At 36.4% G+C, this 26,867-nt stretch overlaps 1 protein-coding gene across 1 annotated transcript in view; it reads right to left on the bottom strand.

Annotated features, from left to right (window-relative positions):
* The window catches only part of LOC129263233 (uncharacterized), a 51,880-nt gene extending 25,716 nt beyond the window's left edge, over positions 1 to 26,164 (bottom strand). The window contains exons 1-4 of the mRNA XM_054901153.2: positions 26,018 to 26,164; positions 2,914 to 2,982; positions 1,199 to 1,377; positions 271 to 424 (exon numbers count right to left, since the gene is read on the bottom strand). Of these exons, the coding sequence (XP_054757128.2) occupies positions 271 to 424; positions 1,199 to 1,377; positions 2,914 to 2,982; positions 26,018 to 26,164 (549 nt within the window). The remainder of the gene's footprint in view (positions 1 to 270; positions 425 to 1,198; positions 1,378 to 2,913; positions 2,983 to 26,017) is intronic.
* Positions 26,165 to 26,867: the final 703 nt, after the last annotated feature.

The following is a 26,867-nucleotide window of genomic DNA, read 5'->3' as shown; positions in this document are numbered from 1 at the left end:
AAGTATAAGTAGCCTCAACGGAGTCCTAAAACAATTTGGAATTTTCACTTTGACAACATGAGGTTGTCATCATTGCCATACATGTAATTCTGAAAAGAAAACAAACAAAATTAAGTTAAAGTCAGGGATCCATTTCATATTAGCTTGTTATAGTGACAAATTTACAATAACAGTTAAAAGCTACTGAAATCCTTCAATCTGATTGGCTGATAGTAAATTTGTTGTTATAAGAAGCCTATATGAAATGGGAACCCTGATCATATCACACACCTGTGGCAAGGGGTACTGTGGCTGTTGCTGCTGGGGCATCCCAGGCATCTCCTGAACGTAGCGTTGTGACCTTTGACCTCTCGGTGACCCATGCATGACCCCTTGATGGTGGTAGCCCATGCTGTGGGCAGTGGCAAGTTCGTTGAATCTGGATCTAGCCGGGAAGGGAGGGAGGATGATAACATTGAGAATATGTTCACCCAATTTGAAATATCGACTCTCATCTATGTTGACATTTCAACCTGAAGAGTTGAGAAGAAGCTAATAACATTCATTGATTATGAATTCTCTGTGAAACTAGCCCTAGATCTTTATTTTCTACCTGGGGAGCATTTCATCAGCCTTTTTCTCCAACATGTTGCCAGATCTGACATCTTTTCTTGATTTTGATAGACTGAGAAGCACAGTTGCTATGGTAATATTGAAATAAAACGGGCATGTCTGATAAAGCGTCTGTCAAGTCCTTTCTTGAAAGCCCTCCCTTGGTCTTACAGCCATTCACTGCTTTACAAGTATCACTGGATCAGAATTCAGAATTTGTGATTTAATCAACTTAATCAAACTTAATCAACCACACCCTAGACCTCACCTATCTACTTGGTCTGAAAAGATGCATGTTTGACAGGTATCAACCAATCACAATAGTTGTTTGATGATGGTATTTGATTGTAGATGTTTGTGAAACACTACCTCTCTCTAAATAGAAGCCCAGCATTGTCTTTTATACAGAAATCTCTTTATCAGAACCACTGCTTTGAATTTAAACAGATCGCCATTTTCATACGACATCTCCCCATATTTCACCTCTTTACTTCATCTTGTCAGAACAAGCCCTGCATTTTCTTGCAGGTACACGTATCACAGGAAGACATTTGTTTGAAATCTGTAATTGATTGTAAGTCTTTGTGAAACACAACCTAGTTCTTACCTTTCTACTTGGTCGGAAGCCCTGCGTTGTCTTACGGGTTGTCCGACCATTTCAGCTTGTCCATCACCGTCCATCCTCTCGTTGTCATGGAGATGACCCCGTTGACCTTGCTGATGATGGTGGTGATGGTGGTGGCGGGCGTGGCGATTGTCCTCACGATGTCGATGGCGATGACGTTGCTGTAATGGTAATGTATTTTATTAGGTTTGGCAATAATTGGAGTCCTTTAGAGAGGAGTGTCACTGCCGACATAACTTCATCCCTGCCATTACCATCATCATCATCATCATCATCATCATCATCATCATCATCATCATCATCAACATCATCATCATCATCATCATCATCATCACCATCATCATCATCAGCATTATCATCAGCATCATCATGCATCATAATCATCAACATTATCATCATTCTCTTATATTCAAGATCAATTATGACAGTAATGATATCATTACCATTATTTTGTTCATTCATAAATCACCAACGCTGTCACCAAGGCACTCAATGCCAATCATAGCAAAGTATTAATTAATATCTAAGAAAAAATAAGCTCAGGTGCAAATAAATACAGCATGTAGAAGCATGACATTTTTAATGTTTAAGACAGGCTGAATAACCGACTAGTTTCGTCCCTCTGGAACCATGGTGGCAGGCAACATCATCTCGGACACAAAGGCCCGAATTCACAAAGATGGTTTTTTAAACCATTTATAGAATCCATGATTTATGCAGATTTCCTATATAATTTACCGCGTAAAAAATGTCCAATGCTGATGTGCAAATTGGTGCCTGTTGCCATGGTTAAATATGCTATTTTATTCATGAGTCTACTATTTGAAGAGTGAACTCAATAATTCAAAACAGTGGACTCATGAATAAAATAGCATACTTAACCATGGCAACAGGCGTCAATTTGGTGTACTGTGACAGAAGCATGCATCAGCATTGGACATTTTTTAATATACACAGTAAATAAGCGTAATTTATACAGGAAATCTGCATGAACTATGGGTTCAACCGATGGTTTTAAAAACCACCTGTTGTGAATCCTGGCCAAAGGATCCCTGGGCACAGCCCTTGATTATAATCATGTACCGTAAACTTTTATGCACTGCAAAAACACCGGTGTTGATTTAACACCAGCCCGGAATCTATATATGTCCACACCAGAGAAGTGTTAAACTACACCAGTTTGGTTTCGGTCTAACACCAGATAGGTGTTTATACAACACCAAATATAATTAAAACAGCATGGATTTGATTCCAAAATGGTGTTGTTTCAATATTTCTCTGGTGTGGACATATATACATATTCCGGGCTGGTGGTAAATCAACACCGGTGTTTTTGCAGTGTGGCAGTAAGGATGTCTTTGTCGGTTTTTTTTTTTGTCGAGGAAAGTGGTCTGAATACGCAGCCTAAAGTCCCTGTCAATGACTTGTGTACAGAAACAGCAAGTTGTGTTTGTGCTAGTCTTATAATGAAGACCCACTTGTTAATTTAAAAAAAATCAATTAGGGTCTGTGCCTACAGACTAGCTTTTGGTGTTCGTAACAACAGATAGCATTTCATACATGCATGAATAATAATTGGATTTATTAAAAATGATCATAAAATGTTAGCCTTTAAATATACTCGTAATAATTAAATCTTACAAATTGTCATACCCGGTAGATAAAAAGCACAAAAAAATGATGTTCCGAATACTTACTGAATGTTGTTGTTTGTGTTTATGAACGTCTCCATCATCCTGTCTGGCTTCTGTATTTAACTTCAGAGTCTGAAAAGAGAATAAAAAACCACATTGAATCATCAGTTACTGAGGGCCGTTTCATAAAGCTGTTTGCAAGTTAAGAGTGACTTTAAGAACGACTAGTGATCCTTTCTTGTGGTAAATGATATTCATCATTAAATGATCACTGGTGATTATTTAACGCATAAGAAAGGATCACCAGTCATTCTTAAAGTCGCTCTTAACTTTTTATGAATTGTAATGATTTTAGTATCAAATGTTACTGAATGTTTTCCCTTCACTTCCTATACATGTTTCATTCTAATTGCATTTTTTGTCTCGTAATCTATGCAAATTAATTTCAAATCTGTATTTCGTATGTTTGTATCACTAGTAGAAGATAAATGAAAAAAGAAATCTGAATTGAAATTGACATTGTAGTTTGAAATTCCTTGTGCATTATTGCATAAAATGCATCAATATTGAATTCAATGGCAATTCGGCCTTCCAGACTGAGAAAATTAAATGAATATACATTGAAACTTTTTATGTCTGTTGCTCAGGTGCAGAGATATCACATTTAAGGTCAGAATGAATTTCCTTAAAACCTTGCCCATCCATCTCCAACCTTTAGCCACGCATCTGCGGTCTGGGCTGATAGATGGTTAGATGGTGGTGTAACGTCACGAATTATTAAACGTGTCCTTCATGTAAATAATAGATTCGCAGCATTATTACAGCCGTGCAGGCATCTGTATAGACAACGTCACGTATGGGATGCACTTTTTTCTATAGGATGCATCAGGAATTCAATTTTAATAGTAGATTTGTGGCCTTATTACCTGTAGGGATGCAGGTACATTTATCTGTGTGTAAAGTGTAGACAGTGGAAACTGTTTTCTTTAAGATGCATCTATAGGGAATTTAAGTTGAATAATAGATTTGCAGCATTATTACAGGTGCGTAAGCAGCTACGGACAATGTAGCGTAGAAGGCTGCACTTTTTATTCATAGGACGAAAAGGGAATTAATTCAACAGATTTGCAGCTTTACTACAGGTGTGTAGGCAGCGACGAACAACGTGGCATGAAAGGTTGCATTTCTATTCATAGGATGCATAGGGAATTCAATTAGTAATAGATCAGCAGCCTTAATGCAGGTAGAAGGCTGTACTTTTTTTCATAGGATGCATAGGGAATTCAATCGTTTGATTTATGGTGAGAGTGAGTATCCCCATACACTGAGATATTTTGCCTGATATCATGAATCAATTTAGAAGTAGAGTGATGGATGATACTCCAGCCAGCAGTTGGAGTATATATTTCAATCCGATGAATTTAATATTAATATTGCTCCCAAAAGAGACAATAATGCGGTTTGTTTTCATCCGATTGCTAAAATCCTGGGGAGTCTTTCATGAAGCTTCTTGTCGGTGATATTCACTGGCATATTTGCTCTGAGCAAATCAGATTCTAGGTTTTCAGTAGCTTATAACAGTTGTCATTTTAAATCACTGATTGTGACATACTCCCCTGTTCTCTCTCTCTCCTAGGGATTGTTTCATAAAGCTTCTTTTCTGTGATTTTCACCAAGAAATTTGCTCTGAGCCAATCAAACGCAAGGATTTGGGCAGTTTATTATCAGAACGGAAGAGGTTTCTTTCGTGAAAAGGTCCCTTGACTGTATTGCATCGAGAGTGCCAATGTTGCATTTCTAATTCCTGCTTCAACTAAATTGTATTTTGTGTATAACAGCTACAGTGAATAGGAATGATTAGGACTGTAGAGTTGAAATCTCCCCCCCGCCCCATAAAAATGCTAACAAATTCAGTGTAAATCAATTCCCTGTAGGCACATCTTGAACACTAAAACTCAAAAAATAGACACTACAAAAGAACTAGATGTGTTACACTTATTTCTTAACACCAGCCCATTATCTACATGTATATTGGAAACTACCATCTGGAGAAGTGTTGAAACACCAGTCTGACATTGGGCTTAATAATACACTAGAAAGACATTTAAACAATACACCCATCAGTGTATTTATAACACAATTTTGTTATTTATAAACAGGTGTTGTATGAACACATCTCTATTTTTTATGATACAGATAATAATTGTAATAGGCATTTGTATAGATCTTTTAAAAATAATCTATTCCGAAGCACACTATATCTATTACCCCCCCCCCCCCCCACCGCTTTTTAATATCTCAAGCTGAATTCCAGCGGTCAGTGCATTCAAGAAATAAATCCTGGCGGGTACCCATTCACTTTACCTGGGTTGAGTGCAGCACAATGGATAAATTTCTTGCTGAAAGAAACATGCTACAAAGTCATGTCCTTCCTCAACACCATAACGCTTCCATAAGAGGGTGGAGTTAACTTTAATATTTTTGTAGTGTGCATTCACCACATCTCCGATACCAATAGGTGAAGCAAATTACAGTACTTAACTTGAAAAATATTCTCTAAAAATATCTACATACATACCTGAATAAATTTAGCAAGGCAACAAAGGAGATCCATAACAATATCTATCAACCACATCATAGAACAAAGCCAAAATAAAGGCTCAATTATAAATCCAAATATGGAGCGTAAAAATTGCATCACACCACAACGGCTACGAAGATGTGAACGTAGAAATTTGACTCTGAAGAAGTGAAGGTACAGATCACAATGCAACCACTTCAAATATATGTACAGTACAGTCCAGGTATCTGTTCAACCTTGTACCTTGACTCACATATAACTTTTGCATGGATGAAGAAAAACATCTTGTCAAAACAGTGGGATCAAAACAAACATTGCCAAGAAAGGAGGTACCAGCAAATTGCATTCAAGGAACAAATCCTACATCATAATACATGTACATGTATGTTCAGAATGCATTTAATTTGAGAGTTATTACTTCCTTGCAAAGTACAAGTATATTGTCCTTTTATTTGAAAATATCACGGCCTAGCATCACAAGAATCTACAATCAATAGTAATTTTTATGAACTTTCATCATTCATGAAAGTTAGAGGACTTCCTCAATATTAATCCCAGTGCTACACGAGATATTGTGAATTTGTATGAAGGACCTACGTATATGTTCAGTTCAAATTTTAAATTTTACTCACTTTAGACCAATAAGAGTTGTCATTAAACTTTAATATATCACAAATCATTTTAAAGACCTGTTTGCCTTGCTTTATTAGCTGCATAGGGTACAGTAGATATTGTCCTCCCACAGATGTGGGCCCGATAACACAAGAGTTCAAAATCAAACTTAAAATAATTTTTGCTTCATGCATGAAATGTTTCAAATTCCAATAAGCTTAAACTTATACCAGGGAGTTGAAAGTTGTTTGAAAATTATGACTGAAACTTGCACGTGAATACAGGGCCCTGGTGGGTGTTTCATAAAGCTGTTCGTAAGTTAAGAGCGACTTTAAGAACGACTGGTGATCCTTTCTTATGGCAAATGGTATATTCATTAGCAATGGTTTTGCACGTAAGAAAGGATCACCAGTCGTTCTTAAAGTCGCTCTTAACTTACGAACAGCTTTATGAAACGGCACCCAGGTCACAATGGAAGGTCAAAGGAATTTACTTGCACAGATGAGGACACTAGTATGAATGGAAGAGAAATGATTGTTTTGGAGTCAGTTTAGCAGTGTGACAAACTGGCAATCCTCATATCAGCTCAAATCTTCTCATTATATCACTCACTGGTGTAAACATGCACTTTCTTCTTGATTACTTGCTGGTATACATGTACAAGCAATTTAAAAACCTCATCAAGGAATTCAATAAAACTAAAATGAGCATAATAAAAGTCCATGGCCCCTATTTAATGGTAGTAAATTTGTTACAAACCTATTTTACTAGGATGATGGTGATCATCCTTTAATACCTACAAATATTTTCTAAAATCAGGAAGGCAAATGAGATTGACTATTGGCTGTATTAACTGCTTTCATCTTGAACAAGAGGAAAACAAATAATGGCAGAAGGAGAAAAATTAAAAAAACTGGGAGAACAAAAGAAAAGAGAAATTAGACTGTTCAAGAACATGTTCAAGAAGAAAAGAAAGAAAAGGACAAAAGACTAATTAGAAAAATTGAAGAAAAAAAGAGGTAGGCCTATTAAATATGACAGCTAAATCAAGAACAGTCATAATACGACAACAACAACCAGAGAAAGAATAATAATTTCCATGAAAAGTGATGTTGCCTGAAATGCAGCAGAACTCTGTCCTGTTTGTTCTGTCGTGTGTTTTACAGATCTCTCAAGGTTGAGGAATGAACCATGTAAAGACTAGAGTTAATTCAATTACAAGGTAATTAGATTGTGTCACCTCGAAGACTTTGAGTAATTTCTCAATAAAAATACAGGCTTGAAAATATAGGCCAATATCGTTAGGTAATTAAACACACTATGCTATACATGCATATATACATGTATTGTATGCAAGATACATGTAGGCCTACTTTATGGTTATTCTTTTGATTTGGCTACATGAACAACACATATCTTAATAATTTTAAAGGACAAGTCCACCCCAAAAAAAAGTTGATTCGAATAAAAAGAGAAAAATCCAACCAGCATAACACTGAAAATTTCATCAAAATCAGATGTAAAATAAGAAAGTTATGACATTTTAAAGTTTCGCTTAATTTCATAAAACAGTTATATTCACATCCTTGTCGGTATGCAAATGAGGAGACTGGTGACATCACTCACTATTTCTTTTGTATTTTATTATGTGAAATATGATATATTCCAATTTTCTCCCTGTTGTCGTGTGAAACAATGATTAATTCCTCCCCGAACATGTGCAATTAGCATTGGTTAAAACTAAATGGTTCAATCAAGTTGGTCCTTATTGTCAAATCTGTAAAAAATGAAATATTGTATAATTAAAACAATAAAAAACAAAAGAAATAGTAGGTGAGGGACATCATCGACTGTCTCACTTGCATGTCACATAGTTGTGCATATCACTGTTTTGTGAAAATAAGTGAAATGTCATAACTTTCTAATTTTACATCCGTTTTTGATGAAATTTTTCAGCATAATGCTTGTTTGATTTTTCTCTATTTATTCAAATCAAAATTTTTTGGGATGGACTTGACCTTTAACAAACAAAAATGTCTAACAATGTTCAATTTCTATCATTCCTTGCTTTTAAATTACAGGTTAAACTGTTGAACACCGTCCTGTTTAAAATACATGTATCTATATATTTTTTTTACTCTTTGCAGTTTTAAAGCCTTATTTCATATGAAGCCAGGTGGGTGTTTCATAAAGCTGTTCGTAGGATAAGAGCGACTTTACGAACGACTGGTGATCCTTTCTTTTGGTAAATGGTATACACCATTGGCGATGGTTTAGCGCGTAAGAAAGGTTCACCAGTCGTTCTTAAAGTCGCTCTTAACTTACGAGCAGCTTTATGAAACGGCCCCCTGGCCATACATGTACATTGAAACAAGTTGTTTTTTAATTCTTGTTTTACCTATCAGGCAGCAAGAGTTATGGCCTTGTGCGAACATCCTATTAATAACTCAATATTTTTATCAAGAGGAGAGATCAAAAGTAGATTTCATTTATTCATGGGTTCATCAACAGACAGTAAAACCTACATGACAATACCATCATGGCTGCCAATTTTTGACAAGGACATTTTCCATTTAAAAATAGCCATTAATCTGTTGCATTCACAGTGAACAATACCTATATAGGCCAAGAGCATGAGAGTGCAAGCTCTGAATATTAAATGGTGAAAAGGTCCACTCATAAAGGAATTAAATTAAAAAGAATGAATTTAGGGTTAATTTTGAGTAAATTTCCATTTCATGTTGGATTGACCATCAGATCCCGGCTGCTTTCTGAAACTTGTTTGTATACTTTCATAGCTTGTTATATTTTCTTTATTTTTTTCAATGTTTTATGTTTTCCAGTACCTGTAACTTAATACTTCATTGTATTGCGTATAAGGGCCACTTGGCCTTATTTGAGTTTTCCTTTTTTTCATTTCCAACTGCTAAATTTTGTATGTGAAAGGATTTGTAATGACACTGTTATTTCTTTAGATGAATTTTTTTTATTTGTATCCATTTGTATATAATTGTATCCATATTGTAATGACCTATTTTTATGTGAATGTGAAATAAATGATCAAACAAACTTTTTGCAAACAAGTGGAATATAGCAAAGCTAGAATATGTCTCTCAATTGCCTTCTATTAAAAAGCTATAGTTGGAATATATGCAGGTGATGAACAACATTTTCATTGTTATACATTTTTTCCAGGGCATATGATATTTGTTTTTTTTTTCTTTACAAATTAAACAAATTTGTAATACTATTTAAAATGTCATGAACATTTGGGTTCACATTTTGGCACTAGATATTTCAGTCATTTATAAAGTCATGCGTATCTTTACAAGGGATTATTTACACTACAAATCAGGTGAAAGTTGAAGCTAATTTGGCAGTGCATATAAAGGAAGGGCCTATTGGTATGAAAAGGAGTACAAAACGTGAAATCCTTTTAAAAAACGCCTATTCTACAGCATAGCCCAAAATGGTTGGAGTGTGAACACACCAGTGATTGCATCTCAAAGTTCTGACAAGCATCAGAATTGAGTGGCAGCAAGGGCATATCAACATCTTCATTTGATTGTATCTTTGGCAACTTTCAGAGAAAAGGCGGGAGGATCGCTTCTCTTGACTACCTCCATGACAAGTATTCTTGTGACTCATAACAGATTAAGTGACTTTCTCCACTTCAACACAGGGAGCCTTTCATGAAGAGTGACTTGCACCTATAGATGTTATAAGCTACTGAAATCCTTGCATCTAACTGGCTTAGAGCAGATTATTCACTGGATAAACTCTCCATGAAATGCTCCCCTCGCTCTATAACTGCTAGGTGACTTTCTCCACTTCAACCTGGGGACAGTTTCATGAAGAGGGCTGTCAGTGATTTGCACTTAACAGATGTTATAAGCTACTGAAATCCCTGCATCTGATCCGCTGAGAGCAGATTTAGTCAGTGAAATCAATGTCAAAACTCTTCATGGAATACTCCCCCTCTCTATCTGATTTGGATGTTCCAATTTAGGAATCCTTGATTTACCTTGTCAAGTACTTGAGAAAATAGATACACTGTACATCATATGGCACAGGTAGTCGGGTAAATCATGGACATACTGTGGGTAAATGTACCGACCGGTTCCTTGACATTCGCCCTGGCGACAACTGCTCTAATGGAAAATCTGCACATTAAGCGAAACATAAAACATAACCCCCAAAACTAAATAAACCCTAATCCTAATCTTTACATCATTCTGAACCACAAGCTCTACTACAATCTTTTATAGTCTAACCCTATGCCTTCTGAGATATAAAGACCGGAGCAATTGTCGCAGGAGGATATGTCGTGTCACCATATCGACCATACCATGGTGGGTCAAAATACACTGGACACTACACTACAGTAGGGTTTATTTCAGCGATACAGAGAACCAAAAAAAAGGATTCACATTCTATATTTCATGGCCAACATGGGAAATAATATTTTTCAAGCTCCAAAATTTGAATTGCAAAAAAATAGAGAAGAAAATCATGAAAATCAAATCACACTCCTATTGATTGAAGCCTGTTTGGCAGCGGGCAGCCAAGATACATGTACATAGGAATAAAGAAAGGCCTTTGTTTATAAGAAAATCAAGAAAAAACTTCTTTGAACGCAAGGTAAAAGTAGAACTAGGAATCGCCAATACTTGTTGTGAATGAGCAATTGTAAACATGACCTCATTCCGCGATCGATCACATTTTCCGCTTACGTTGAAGAAATCTCCTCAATCTAATCAAATCTAATCATACCGGGTACACTGTATACATGTACCTACATGTGCAATGCGTCTGAAGCAGCCAGAGATAGGCATTGCATTTGTTCCAAGACCACAAACTTATATGTTCCGAAATCACAAACTTTAATGTTCCAAGATCACAAACTTATATATATTCCAAGATAAAAAAACATTCCAGATAAAAAAAACTTATATGTTCCAAGATTTACATGTACATGTATTTTCCAAGATCACAAATTTATATGTTCCAAGATCACAAACTTATATGTTCCAAGATCACAAACTTATATATATGTTCCAAGATCACAAACTTATATGTTCCAACTTCCAAGATCACAAACTTATATGTTCCAAGATTAAGAGACTTATATGTTCCAAGATCACAAACTTATATGTTCCAAGATCAGAAACTTATATATGTTCCAAGATCACAAACTTATATGTTCCAAGATCACAAACTTATATATGTTCCAAGATCAGAAACTTATATGTTCCAAGATCACAAACTTATATGTTCCAAGATCACAAACTTATATGTTCCAAGATCACAAACTTATATGTTCCAAGATCACAAACTTATATGTTCCAAGATCACAAACTTATATGTTCCAAGATCACAAACTTATATGTTCCAAGATTACAAAATAATTTCATGTGAAATATAACAGTGTCCCTGCCAGCACGCTGCAATCAACAAGTGATCATTACATACAGTTTTTTAGGCTTATATGTACTGGAACTCGATACTTTAACATGTAGGCGAAATACAAACACTTGATAGATATATATTATATACTGTAATTTCATCTGTTTTTAGCCCATGACCTTCAAATGTTTCCTTTTAAAGATATGAGAATGTTGACAATATCAACAATAGTGAATAGTCCTTGAGTGTATGTATGAATATAATTGCCCCTAATAAGTATTGAGTTGTAACAATTTCAAAAGGGAAAATTAATTAAGAGAAAACAGGATATGATGCTTGTTTTTGTTTCCCCCTTTGGTAAAAAGATTCTTTTGAAATCTGATCGCGAGAAGATCGATCAGAATGGCGCAAATTTCACAAGTACTGGGCCCACATATGATTGGAAAAAGTACATTTTCTGGGCAAGTCAACCAATCAGACTTTTCCCTGAACAAGGTCTCAGAGAATTCCCCTTCCATTGGCGTAAATCTGTGATGTCATCAGGATATGTCATACATGTACTATTCGAAGTGGGGCGAAATGAAAGAATAGCTCATTTCCCCTGAACAAAAGGTTCAACGCTTGGATTTACGCCAGTGCCCCTTCAATTGTCTGATTTACATGTACATACATGTATATGCCATGTAACGTACAGCAACAGCAATTGGTTGAGGGGCTAATTTTGTTATAATTGACCATGTATACACTAATCAATGCTATTGCATGTATAAAATACATACCAAGGAGCAAGAGGATGATAGGTACGTCCTGTCCTTTTCTTATAGTAAAAGAAAATATTCAAGAGCTTTTATTCAAGTATTCCTTAAACACCCATCATCTTTGATATCATAATACCATACTTGAATTAATGTATCAAGAATGTTTGAGAAAACCTTCTATAAACTGTCATCAATATGACATGTCATATCCGATTCTCAAGTCCGTTTTAAGTGGAATACCTTATATCAAATGCCATTGAAATGTTTACAGTAGGAAATACACTTAAGCACAAACACATCTGAGCTTGGTACATTCTGGAAATAAGACTTCCTGGTTAAAATATCTGACTACAAATTATATTCATATATTTCTCATTAAACAAAATGAGTAGTAATTTTCACTTTTTGAATAATTTTGCAAATAAAGTTAATGAAAATGTTCACTCTTTTAGGAGTGGAACTTAGAACAGATTAGAGATGATTGTTGATGAGTTTGTAGTCGGAATGACAGGAAATTCATTCTTTATGATTTGAAAATGAAGACAGTCAATTTTAGTTATATTTTATTAATGAAAATTAAATTCATTAATAAAACTTGCTCAACTGTGACAAAAAGAATCTGGATCACTGAAAAGAAAACCTATGGACAAATGCAATGGACAATCCCAGAAAGATTTTATATCCAGAAGAACACATAAACATACACTCCTTCAGTTCTCTGCTGTCAAATACTGTCTCAAAAAATGATGAAAAACATCCACTCTCCAACAATACAAATGTGTATAGTAATTTTGATGATCCACTGAGTAGCATTCACTATTAAAAAAGATACATCCAGGCGAGATTACAATGAAACTTTATTGAATATTACGGACCAGTCCTGCAAGAGTTTCTGAACAGAAGGTACATTGTACGGTAAGTACAACTTGTACATTATGTAAGAAGTTTTCTGCAGATATGGTCTTCCAGATTTGTGCCTTGCTCTACTGACTGCAGTAGCCTACTGAATATTTCGCAGAGCTGCATGATAGTAGAGACTGGGGTGTTCGAGGAGGTGTTTCACGAAAAGTTTTGTCCCTGATTTTCATTGACTAAATCTGTTCCCAGCCAATCAGATGCAAGGATTTCCAGTAGCTTATAACAAATCTGTGACAATCACAGACTATTTTTGTGTGTGAAGTGCTTCCCAAGACAGAATTGAATACATCCAAACCCAGACAAAATCAAATACATGGGACATTGGAGAAGAAATGAGGGAGGATGATGGAGAGCCCGGGGGGGGGGGGTCATTGCCATCTAATAAATACACCATTTACAGGTAAATTTTGAGGCAAGAGAGAGTTCCCATGAATCATCACTACAGTGTTAGCTCCATCAGGATGAACAAAGGCCCTGACTGGATACAGAACAGAACATGTACTTCTACCTCCGAAAGTTATTGTGTAGTCCCTGACTATGTCATCAAGCGTACTGTAAGTAGAGCTTGAAGTCTGACAAAGGGGCCTCACAATCCAGTGTACATGTGACTGCGAGGCTATTGGAAAGAAGGCTTCGAACATCTGAATGATTGTAAGAAGATCTACATTGCCTACTTCGGGGGTAAATATGATAGCCCCCTCTTTAGGTACGTCAGACAGATCAATTGTTAGGAGCCAGACGATGGAAAATAGGGCTCCCTCTTTTGTAGTCTCCATCTTATTCCAGCAAGGGTGTCCCATCCAAGTCTGATGTGCAAACCCTTCACTCAAGTTTAATAAGGGGTCTGATCGAATGTGTAGCCTACAGTTATTTGTGTACAGCAAGTGTTACATGTGCTAGTCTTGTGTGAATACCCACCTGTTGATCACAGATTCAATCAGAGCCTGGACCTACATGTACAGACTAGTCCCAACCTACAATTCAACACATATAATCAAGTCATTCTCTTTCTCACGTTTTCCACACTCCTACCCACTTTCCCGTTGAGATCAAGAAATTTTGACCACCCCAGATCTACATGTAACTGTACCTGGGTCCTGTTAAACATAAAACTTTTATAGGCGATTGATCTTGGGCTAATTTTACGATCGATCATATACAATGATCAAAGCAATCAATCGACTACATCAGCCCCATGACCGATCACTTCATGTCATGATGCCCTTATTATACAGCCAAAAAAGTAGCCATTGAAATGAAAGGAGAAGCAAAAAAAAATCAACAAAGGTGGACAAAAAAAATAGCCCCTAAAATATAAACACTATTTCCCCCCCATAACCTGGACGCAGATCTCCCAGCTCATAATCTCCATATGATTTGAAAATAGGAATGATTTTGCTATGATAAAAGAAATAGGGGGACAAAAAGGAGTTCCCATAGGATTGTACAGTGAAGTTAAAGGGGAATCCAGCCTTTGTCATAAACTGTTGTGTTGGGAAGGAGAAAAATGAATTAAACAGAATGGTGAAAGTTTGAAAGAAATCGGACAAGCAATAAGAAAGTTATAGCTGTTTTAAAATTGAGATCACTAATACTATGTAGATTTCAAATTGGCAACTGGGGAAGTAAATTATGACAAGGGGCAAGGACAACTTTCCCATCTAGGCCATGTACTTTATTATCAGGGATTTTTGGTTTTCTCCTAAGTGCCCATTCCCCTGGGGCAGTAATCTACATGTACATATAACCCAAGTATTATATTCTTTTATGGTCTTCATGAAAGAAAAATATGATTTGAAATAAAACTTTTAGGAAAAAATGAAATTTTAGCCATAATATGTATTGGAGTACATGAAAGAGTAGTCCTTGCCTTACATCACTATGACATCCCATATGTGGCCAATTTGAAGTCTCCATGGGTATAGTGATTACCAAGATTTACAATTTTTAAAAATTCATAACTTTCTTGTTGTTTGTCCAATACTGTTCAAACTTTCACCTATTAACTTGTCTGATTTTTCTTTTCCTTATAAAAACAAGTTTTCATTTGGGTTGGATTTCCCTTTAACAAGAGAAATAGGAAAGTGGTAATTCATATTGAAATATACATTGTACATGTAGAGGTCAGAACCGTCCGAATGGTCAAAAATTCATAATCTTTCCTCCAAATTCAAAATGGTCGACAGGTCTGCATCCATCGAGTTCCTTCAAGTTTTTAACAGCAGTCAAGAGCTACTAGTTACATGTATACTATTCAACCACTCCTGTGTGTGAGTGAGTGCCATGCAACGCCCTTGGGCAGACTTCGTCCGGTGAATGGGAGCACCGCGTAACGCGATACGCAACCCTACTGCACCATATGCCAAGAAATCGTCAATAGAATAACAGCTAAAAGTGCTGCTATGAATACACATCGACATCACCCTCCACTGGAAGCATGCATAATGCCTGCGATGCCTTGAAGGTCGATAACCCTTGCATTTATAAGGATTAAACTAACATGACTTACATTAGCGTGGGACTGATGTAATCTTAAAGAAATTAGATCTCTGTTATTGTAAGATAAAGCATAATACAGATTGTGGGCCTACATTACACTGTATGCTCTTCATAATCATAAAGAAAGTTTTTACCATACATGTATTAAGGAAGCCTCCATACATTTACATAGTAATTTTAGTATGCAATTTCAAAAATTAAATGATTAATCATTAATGTAAATTACTGTAACAATTACGATGTAAATGATAAACTATTTATTTTCAAGCAATAATAATGCTGTACGACATGTATGATATCACAAATCAAAAATTGTAAAATTTTATAACTCTCAAAAATTCTATGGATTTTCATCAAACCTTAATATATTTCCTCTTAATTTTTCTGCTATTTAAAGTACTAAAAATAACTACATCATTACTGGATTAATTTGTTTAACTCTCACAATGTCAAAGGGGGTTTATCCCTTTTTCCTCAAATATTAGGGTTGGGCAAATAATACAATTCTTCAGTCCCACAAGCCCGTTTCTGTGTCAGTACTGGATGGGTTAGGTGCAAGAAAATCATTACATGTTTACAGCTCATTAGGCGTATAATGGACCAATGCAAGCTTCACTTCCCAACCCATCAGACCAAATATACATTGTAGCAGGGAATAAGGAGGTACACATTATGCTTCATTCAATAACCAAACCACACAGAGGTCATTTAAGGTCGCTGATAGCCTTCATACAAGACCCTCATTTTTTTCAGTTTGTGTCATATACATGTACATTTAGTTCTATGTTCTTCTATCAAATTAAATGGCATTGTTCGTTGATAGTCACTTCTTATCTAGCGCTAGCGGTAATTTCCTAGACATTTTTGATGGATTTGCAAACAAAAGAACAGAAGTGGGTACAAAAAAATGAAATTTAATGAAATAAAAGGCCTAAAATGCCTTTCACAATGGTAAATATATACACTGTATGGACAAATACTGGATCACCTGAGGGTATGAGAACACTCCCCCTATTTTGAATGTGTACTATAAAATGTGAATGTAATTTCACAATAGCTCTATATACATCAAGTATTTGATCAGGAATGATATCTTTTTCTGTTTAAAGTTTGAAATCAAGAACTAAATTGTAGGCCTAAATGTACCACCCCCCCCCCCCCCTCAGTTTTAAGCTTTTTATAAAATTTGGTGTTAAAATTAACACCCAACCTTTTTTCAGTGTGCATAATGTGCATTATGTTATATAGCAAATGTTACATGTATTCACTATAAAACGATACATACGTGTAGCTTCAAAATCCATAATTTAATACATCATTCTTTCATTATAAAGCTCAACCTACATGTACATAGTGTAACTTCAAAATCCATTCAAACATCATTCTTTCATTATAAACTCAACCTATAGGACTCAAGGCCCCATGCGCACTAATAAATTAATGTATATTTTAATTACTTTTCACACCATCACACTGGAACAGCATGGGCCTCAGCAAGCTACTCATTAAAGCAATACTTTAGTATGCAGATTCATTTAGACTAGCACAAATCAGTGAATAGGGCGTAGACCTGCATGCACATGTACATGTAGTAGTGTTCACATGTGAAGTTACACATCGGTGTATAGGGCGCAGACCTATTAGTGTTCATACATGTATGTATTCATGTCCATTTACACGTGTAGGCACTATTGTGTATTTCTACACCAATTTTATTATTGACTTTTTCCAACCAAATGAAAAAACGGTTTCGAAATTTAATTACCCTGGTACATGATAATTCAGGCTGCACCTGGCTACCAGTATGCTTTCATCAATCATGATTTTCTGTAAAATATGTTTCCTATGTACTACTGGGGAGCGTTTCATCAACATTTTCGTCCGACAAGTTGTCAGATCTGACATCTTTCCTGGATTTTGATTGGCTGACAAGCACTGTTACTATGGTAACTGTCGGATAAAACAGGACTTTCGGATTATTACGTCCGACAAGTCCTTTCTTCAAACACCTCCCCTGAAAGGCTTTATTAGGAACAAGGATATTTTCTCTAAATGAAAAAAAATTATAAAACAGTTGGCCTACATGTACATGTGTTTCATCCACACGTCCGCCACTGTCTGGCCTTCTTGGCCTAAATGGGCCATTCTCAATATTAGGATTTGTATTTTATTGTTTTTGTTCTGAACAAAGTCTGCAAGCACAGACTCAACTTTGAAAGAACTGCATGTCTAGAGTTTAGACTAGACTCCACACTCTACATGAACATGTATGTGCCACAGCCATAGGAGATGAGTGAAAGTAGTCTCCCAATCCAGACTCTGCATGATACACTATGCGCAAACCAACAATACACTTGTGACTGCAGACTATAGTCTATAGTGTGAGTGTCAGCTATTAAAAGAAATGAGCTATTGCAAAAGCTTCTAGCACACAGAAAGCCGAGTTAATAAAGAAAAAATAGCTAAAATCAGTTTTTATCAAAACCTGTTAATATTAACATTAATAGGTCTCCTTCCCACTGCCGTGCAATCCTTTACAAAAACCAAGAGAGGCCTCTCATGATTTAACGCAAATTTTTTTAACTATTCAAAGTTTTTCTACGGTCAATACGATGGCCACGACTGATCTGATACGGTCTGATAAAGATCACTACGATTGCTACGATTATTAAGTACATGTATCCTGTTTGAATCGTGGCGCAAGTCGTGACAGTAGGAACTTGGTATATAAACACTAGTCTGAACAGGGCCTTTCCCCTGGAGTTCTAGCCAAAAAGTATCATCACAGGGAGAGAAAAGAGAAGATTTAGCTAAATTTAGCCGTTTCTAATCTGCCAATAATCCCTCGGGGAAGGGAATCCCTACCGGTAGCAACAAGGATATTATTGAAGAAGCTGTGGTGTTTCTCTGGATCACATCTGTGCAAGGAACAGATGGATGGCTAGGGGTGCGTGGCAACAACAGTTTGGTGTAGATTTCGTTTAAAGGGACGAATCAACATATTTGTGTGAACATGTATACAGTATGCATCTGACATTGATCAAGTTTGCAAACAATCAAGAGACAATGTCAAAATTGTCAATGAAGGAATAATCTTAGTATACATGTACATGTAGGCCCTGAGAGGATTAAAAATTATTGAACAAGAAGGAACATGTAACTAGATAAAAATATTAATAAAGAGAGATGCATGCCAGTACTTACAGTTTTGTGAAATTAAAAGCAAAACTTTAAAATGCCATAACTTTCAGATTTTGATGAAATTTTCAATGTTTGATGGATATTCCGCTTTTTGTTCAAATCAAATTTTCATTGGGGTGAGCTAGTCCTTTAAATCAAAGACCGATACATGTAGCCATGTAGCTCGAATAATAAAATATCCAAAAATGCAAATGAATTTTACTGAACAGGTTCATAGGGTAGGCCCTCTAGGCCTTTATCTGTATTTGGAGATCAATATCGATCTTTTTTTTGTTTACATGTCCAACATGCACGTGTAGGCTCCATTATAGTAGAGTCAAATACCGTACACGTAATGGGCGATTCCATACGTGTCGTACGGGACATTTTGACAACAATTTCGAGTTTCCTAGCCGAATGCTTGAGCAATAAAATATTCTTTTTTGTCAATGATAAAGCTATAGTGAGTAGTCATGTGAAAAACTAATATCCAACTAAAACAAGTGGAATGCCTCTGGCCGTCTCACCTGCATCACGCGATTCAATATAGCAGCAGTGCTGATTTTGAAAACTACTATAACTCGCACAAGATGTTCAGTGATACTTGGTTACTCCAACGTGGCCAAAGTTCTTTGACCTTACATGACCTTTGACCTTGATCATGTGACCTGAAACTCGCACAGGATGTTCAGTGATACTTGATTACTATTATGTCCAAGTTTTATGAACTAGACCAACACACTTTCAAATTTATGGCTGTAATTCAACAAATACCCCAATTTGGCCAAAGTTCATTGACCCTAAATGACCTTTGACCTTGATCATGTGACCTGAAACTTGCACTGGATGTTCAGTAATACTTGATTACTATTATGTCCAAGTTTCATGAATCAGATCCATAAACTTTCAAAGTTATGATGGTAATTCAACAGATACCCCCAATTCGGCCAAAGTTCATTGACCCTAAATGACCTTTGACCTTGGTCATGTGACGTGAAACTCATGCAGGATGTTCAGTGATACTTGATTAACCTTATGTATAAGTTTCATGAACTAGGTCCATATATTTTCTAAGTTATGATGACATTTCAAAAACTTAACCTTAGGTTAAGATTTTGATGTTGATTCCCCCAACATGGTCTAAGTTCATTGACCCTAAATGACCTTTGACCTTGGTCATGTGACATGAAACTCAGGCAGGATGTTCAGTAATACTTGATTAACCTTATGGCCAAGTTTCATGAACTAGGTCCATATACTTTCTAAGTTATGCTGTCATTTCAAAAACTTAACCTCAGGTTAAGATTTGGTGTTGACGCCGCCGCCGCCGTCGCCGCCGCCGTCGCCGTCGGAAAAGCGGCGCCTATAGTCTCACTCTGCTATGCAGGTGAGACAAAAAATTGATAACCGGTATGGGTAAATTATAGGTGAAAATGTTGTGTGTCTTACGGGACGCAGAAATGTCCCGTACGACACCCAACATTTTAAGCTCTAATTCACCTATGGACAACATATTTTTGTTGGTTGTCAGTTTTTTGCATGTCTACCCAGTAGTACGTTAATATTACCACAAAGCAAATTGAAGTTCTTTGTTCGTTTGGACAGTAGAGTGAAAAATGTTGTGAAAATGGCTGATTTTTCTAGCATGGAATCGCCCTAATATAGGCCTACATGTATGTATATCCAAGTCCAAGTCCTTTGGAAGCGCATAGAGACATTATTCATAATCATGATATGCGATATACAAGAACTGTTTATTATTATTATTATTATTATTATTATGTATATGCCTACACTTTATTGCAAGTTCAAACAAAACACAAAAACTTACTTTAATGATCCTTGCAATATTCGGATGAACTTCATGAGAGTAGAGTAACACAAAAGTCTGGAGCAAGGCTAATATCCAATCCATGGTAAAACAGTTCTAAGGCTAAAATCAAATCTTCATTGATTATCCCAAAAGTAACAAATCCAAAGAGTTAAAAGTCCTCCGTATTGATTGTGAAAGTTCCATGTCTCGTCAAATAAACTTCTTCCAAAACTTTACCGTATCCAACAAAACGGAAGCAGTCCAAACTTAATCAAGAAACTCTCTTGTGTACAGAAGCCAGATTTTGAGACAAATTCATCAAAGTTTGATAGACTTCAACATCTCGTTATATTTTTCAAAATGGAATAAAAAAAGAATGCAGCATTTTTGCTGACTGCAGTTTTCAAATTCAGTGTTTAAATGAACAGAGCCATGGTCGTTGTATGCACAACGTACAGTGTAATGTAGTGTCCAGTGACAATCAAATTCATTCCAATGGCAATGAAAATTACAGATAGCAGAAAAGGATCATGTACGAGAAAGTCAAACTTTAAAACAATGAGGGGAAAATAAAAGGGATTAGCGTGACCTGATTATTGATTGTGAATGTATGAATCACCAAAACTACTGCCATAAATGTTGGATCGCAACACCATGTTGCCCCCTCTATCCCTCCCTCTTCTATATTATAATAGGCCTAGTGTGTTTACACAAGGCCAATACTATACATGTATACTATTAAATACATACAAGTATAATCTCATTGAAAAATCCAGATAGATTAATCTCGAAAGAACTCGCCCTCATTCCCAGTTCTAGTCCCCAAAACAGTGATATTGGTAATTTAAAAAAAATAATATAATTGTAAATATATGTAATACTCGACTACATGTATACCGGGGGGGGGGGGGCGCTTCCATTGACGAGTGGATACCATGCGCGACCATGGGGTCTCAAAAAGCACCCTAAACACGTATTTTCCATTTTCTGAAAATGCACCCCTTAACAAGTATTTGCGTGTGAAAACCTACCCTTAACATTATTGGAAACAAAACAATACTCTTGGCAAGTTCCCTGAATTGACCCCCTAAACAAGTACAGCGATATTTTTATTGTTATGTCACGGACGTCAGTCGTCGGTTTTACCTTCATCTACATCATTGGGTTTAGTACAGCCCAACCTTCCACATCTCGCCCAAATCTTACTCTAAACACGTACATGTAGTGTTGACTCTTGGGGCAAAAGTACATCCTTTATTAAACAATAGTCTTAATTTTTTACATCCTCGCAAATTTGACCCTAAACACGTAGCTTTCCTAGCGAAAATACATACCCTTATTTCATTATTTTAGTGTTTTTGACACCCTTATCATGTTACGTACGTAACGTGCCCTATCGTGAAAAAACATCCTTTTTACGTGTATTTTTGGTCGCACATAGTATCCACTCGTCAATGTAAGTGGGCCCCCCCCCCCCCCAGGCATGTACATGTATAGCGCTTTTTATATAGAGGAAGTTATTAGAGTTTTAAGTTTTGGATTTGTAACGTCATCAAAGAGATACCCCATTTGTTATGTAATATAATATGCATAAATTTCAATTTTTTCAATGGTTCATGATGACTTATTTTTGTTTTATTTTTAGGAGCGGGTGTGAAATGATTTGTCTATTGATATACTGAAGGTACAGTACACACCATTCTCAATATTCTGAGAAAATTATATTTCATTGATTTTTTACCATACGGTATGTAGGAATGCTGCTCGCATATGATGTCACAAATCATAATTAAAATTCTCATAACTTTCTTATTCTTTGATGGATTTTATCGAACCTTCACAAATATTTTTTCTCATTTTTTCTGCTATTTTTACAATAAACTTTTTGTCAGGGTGAACTTCCCATCTAATCCTGCCAGGTAGGTCAACATGTACCCAACCATTCACTTCACCTGGGTTGAGTGCAGTATTAATGTGGGTAAATTTCTTGCTGTACTGTATTGAAAACAATGTACATGTATGCAGTCATTTTTTTTTTAATTGACATTCACAATTTCCCTGTCATTCCCTATCAGTACACTTGTACACATGTAGGCCTAATTAATAGTGGTATGTCCCAAAGTCTATTAGATACAGTTCTTATGAACATGTAGGCCAATTGTACATATTTATGTCACCCTCCCCTCCCCCCCCCCCTCATTTCCATAGAATTACGCCTGTTTCAACGAATGGTTTATAATAGCAACTGCTTTTGTCAAACGCCCACTTGTCTGTTCGCACTTATCAATCCCACAGCATAAACTCTGAAAAATGAGAAAAAGAAATCATTATGCATACTATCAAAACAGACATCTGTTCAATTTGAACACTACCTCAATTGACCTCATTATTAGAAACAAGTGCTTTGAGAAATTGGGACAATTATGATAGATCTAGAGTTGCCTAGTGCATGTGTGAGAATCATGTGGTAATTTGTGCATTTTTTATGGTGGATTGATTATTGCATCCTAGGAATTGACTCATAGCATGAGTGATGATTTTTGTCCATATATTGGGATTAATCTACAATCAAACTTTAATCATTATTATCATCACCGTCTTCATCATCATCAACATCATCATCACCATCATCATTATCCATCATCAACATCATCATCATCATCATCATCACCATCATCATCGTCATCATCATCATCATCACCATCATCATCACATCACCAAAGGTCTTTTGAAAATTTTCAATATTTTTATAGGGCAAGGACAAGGACAAAATTAAATAATAGCATGATCGTTTTTGTTGTGTGCACAGGAAGGTGAGATTAATCTACCATGAACTTTAAATTATTATTGTTATAATATGAAAGCATCTATTTTTGTTATTACATTATAATCATTTATCATCATCAACAACACCACTATCATCACCAGGCGATTATTTCTTTTCTTTTCAGGAGCTAATTTTACCAACCTAATGTACTGATTTTTTTCTACTAATTCATTGCAAAGATTTTTGTGTACAATCAATTATAAAAATCAACCCCCATGATCAATTGCTATGATTTATGTTTTATAGGCCCAAGAAATATGACCAGAGGGGGTGTTTCACAAAGATATAAGTATGACTTAGAGTCGCACTGAAGTGCCAACGCATATATGATTCGCAACGCGCAATGTTATTAATACGCATTACGCAGGAGTGCGTGTCTTCTTGGCATGATCTGACCAATGCGGTCATGCTTTTCATAAGGTACGCAACAAGGCATTAAATGCAACTCTAATACCGTCTTCACAGTGGTTTTCAAATTATTAACATACGTGTATCCTGTTGCTGCTGTCGCGGGATAGCGACACCACTATAAACCATTCACACTGCAGCGGGTGATGTTAATAACCTCTGAAACAAACACATGTAAAGCTTGTGACCCTGATATGACCGGAAACCACTGATCAGTTGGTTTATCCCGGGATTGTAGTGACTGTTCCAATGCTATTACTATGAGGCTTGCCTTGCGATAATTTGTAGTATCTTTAATATAATGAGGCAAGATTATCCTGGGGTAGTTTATTGTGGGTCCAAGTATTCACACTGAAGGCAACGCCGCGAGTCTCGGGATAGTCCCGGGACTGAAGCGGTGCTTGATGCCAGTGTGAAGGCGGTATTACCCCCCAGGAACACTCTTTCATGATTAAATCATTACTGTTTTACCACATGCCTTTTCAATTGAAAGGGAACTCTTGATTTGAGACATCTTACAGCACATTCCATTCAATAATGTAACCTTTTCAGTTGATCTATTCTCCGATCCTTTCATTTCCTTGTTCAAAGTTACCATCTTTGCCAGATGCTTTTGACAACTACATATAGACGTACAGTCCGACCTCTCTTATCCGGACACGTTGGGACCAGCACCAATCCGGATAAGGGATTTATCCGGATCTGGGAGACCCAATATTAAATACACACAGCTGCTGCCTGCCCAACATTAACGGCGGTAGCTACACGTTATTAATTGTAGTGGGCGTTCAGACAGTATTCACTGCAGTGTCAGTGCAAATTATAGGCGGTATTTTTACGGAAATGAAATCGATCGATGGCCAAAACTGTTGGATAGTTTACCTGCTAAAATGATTGAGCATACCTCGAAAGAGAATGAAAGTTTTACAATTAGATCATCGCGGTGGGTATCGCAGCTTCCCAATGTCAGCCATTGTTATACTGACTGTAGGCTCAAACATGATAGATGGCGCTGTCCGTATTGAAGCCTAGCGTTAGCTAGCGAGACACGCATTGTTTTTCCCGGGAAACGAAAAGAGAACGTGATGAAATGTTTGCGCTGCGCCCTGATTTACTGGAAAATTATCCTGCCTAAATTCTTTTAGTGATTTTCATGAAAAATAATGTTGTAGGTAGACTATATTGGAAAATATATGTAATCAAAGTGAGTTTGCGCATAGGATTGAGTTTAGATTGAAATCTCATTTCCTCACATACTAGATTGAATTGAAAAAAAAAAAAAAAATCTCGGCAAATGTGCGTCCGGATAATAGAGAGATCCGGATAAGGGGAGGCCGGATAAGAGAGGTCGGACTGTACTTCAATTATCAAAGGGATTGGTTAATCTTTTAAGAGCTTTTAGTTTCTCTATCCAACAAGACTCAATCTATCTGAGCTAGATATACTACACATCTGCGAGCATGGGGAGAAACGTGCTCTACTGAAGAAGGTGGCAAAACTTGTTCACTACGAAGAGCGGTGTTAAACCTGGTCACATCTGAAACTTACAGATGACAACACCAAACCAAGCACTTGATGCCAGTATCAAATTCATGGTGTTACAATGTACAGTGTAGTTCAACATCCATTCTGTTTTGGGTGTTGTGTTCAAACTATACAGTGCTGTGTACATTAGTACAGATGTGTGCATTTTTTTCTCCCCAAAACACATTTACAGTCTTTAATCTACATGTAGCCAGAGGCTGTAGCTTTTGTCTTTGCCCTTACGAGTCCGATGCTGTTGCGCCGGACGTCAGCCATGCTTCTGATGCTGAAGACGAGGGAGCGCAGCCACCACCTACATTTGTACACCAGTCTTGCGTTAGATTTTTATTTCATTGATTAGGATTCGCTGTGGGTTTTTTTTCTTCAAAAATATTGATTGCCATACTGATCTTATCTGTAGTTTAATAGCAAGTGATGCATGTATGATGTCACAGTTGGACTGCTTGTTCATGTACAGGATATACCAGACCATTTTCTGTTACATTTCATTATACATGCAGTATCAAATTCATCATATGAATGAAACTTTTCAATAATTTTAATCCACAGTACTTTATAAGTATGCTGAGTAGGCCTCGATATTGCCAATTTAATAACCATATTGAATATACTGATCTTACCTGTAGTTTAGCGAGTGGTATGATGTCACAGTTGGTTGGCCTGTGCCAGACCGTTTTCTGTAGCATTTCATTGTAGTAATAGAAGCGGGAAGTCTTGGGATCAAACAGTTCCCACCATTGGTTGTTATCTCTCTTTTTCCTGTACATTTTTACAAAAAAGAATGAAAAGGAAAAATATATCATGAAACTACTGTACTGTGTCATAGATTAGTGTATTTCATGCACATGTATCAACACAACTCTTCATAAGATGGGGCCCTGGGCTCCGTCTTACCATGGACCTACTAGAGTAGTAGGTCCATGGTCTTACAAAGAGCTACGATTGATCCAATCAATTGTTACTCAATTGAAATCCATCAGTGTCATCATTTTTTGTCTACAGGAGATTTGCACAATGTCCTTTGTATTAAAACAAAGAGAAGCACTGTGAATTTACATGAAAACCATGAATGCTTGAATATACATCATAATTAGAAAAAATTTTGAACAAACATGCATAATGGATGTTGACGTTGCTGGCCCTCCATACATGAAGTTGTGATTGATCGGATCAATTGTAACTCTTTGTAAGATGGGATGCTGGGCTCTTTCTTACAAAGAGTTATGATTTATCCAATTAATCTCAACTGAATGGAAATCCATCCATACCTGTACCATCATTTTTTCTACAGGAAATCTCCTTTTATAGCATTACGAAGAGAATCACACTGAATCTGAAGAGAGTGATGACTGTATACATCATGTAGAAAACATTTTGAACAAATTTTGCATTATAGATGTTGACTTTACTTGCTTTCCATACATGTACATGTACTTGTGGTTGATCGGATCGATAGCAACTCTTCGTAAG

This window comes from Lytechinus pictus, chromosome 6, assembly GCF_037042905.1.
Source record: "Lytechinus pictus isolate F3 Inbred chromosome 6, Lp3.0, whole genome shotgun sequence".
Taxonomy (NCBI): Eukaryota; Metazoa; Echinodermata; class Echinoidea; order Temnopleuroida; family Toxopneustidae; genus Lytechinus; species Lytechinus pictus.
This window is presented reverse-complemented; position numbering and strand designations above follow the sequence as displayed.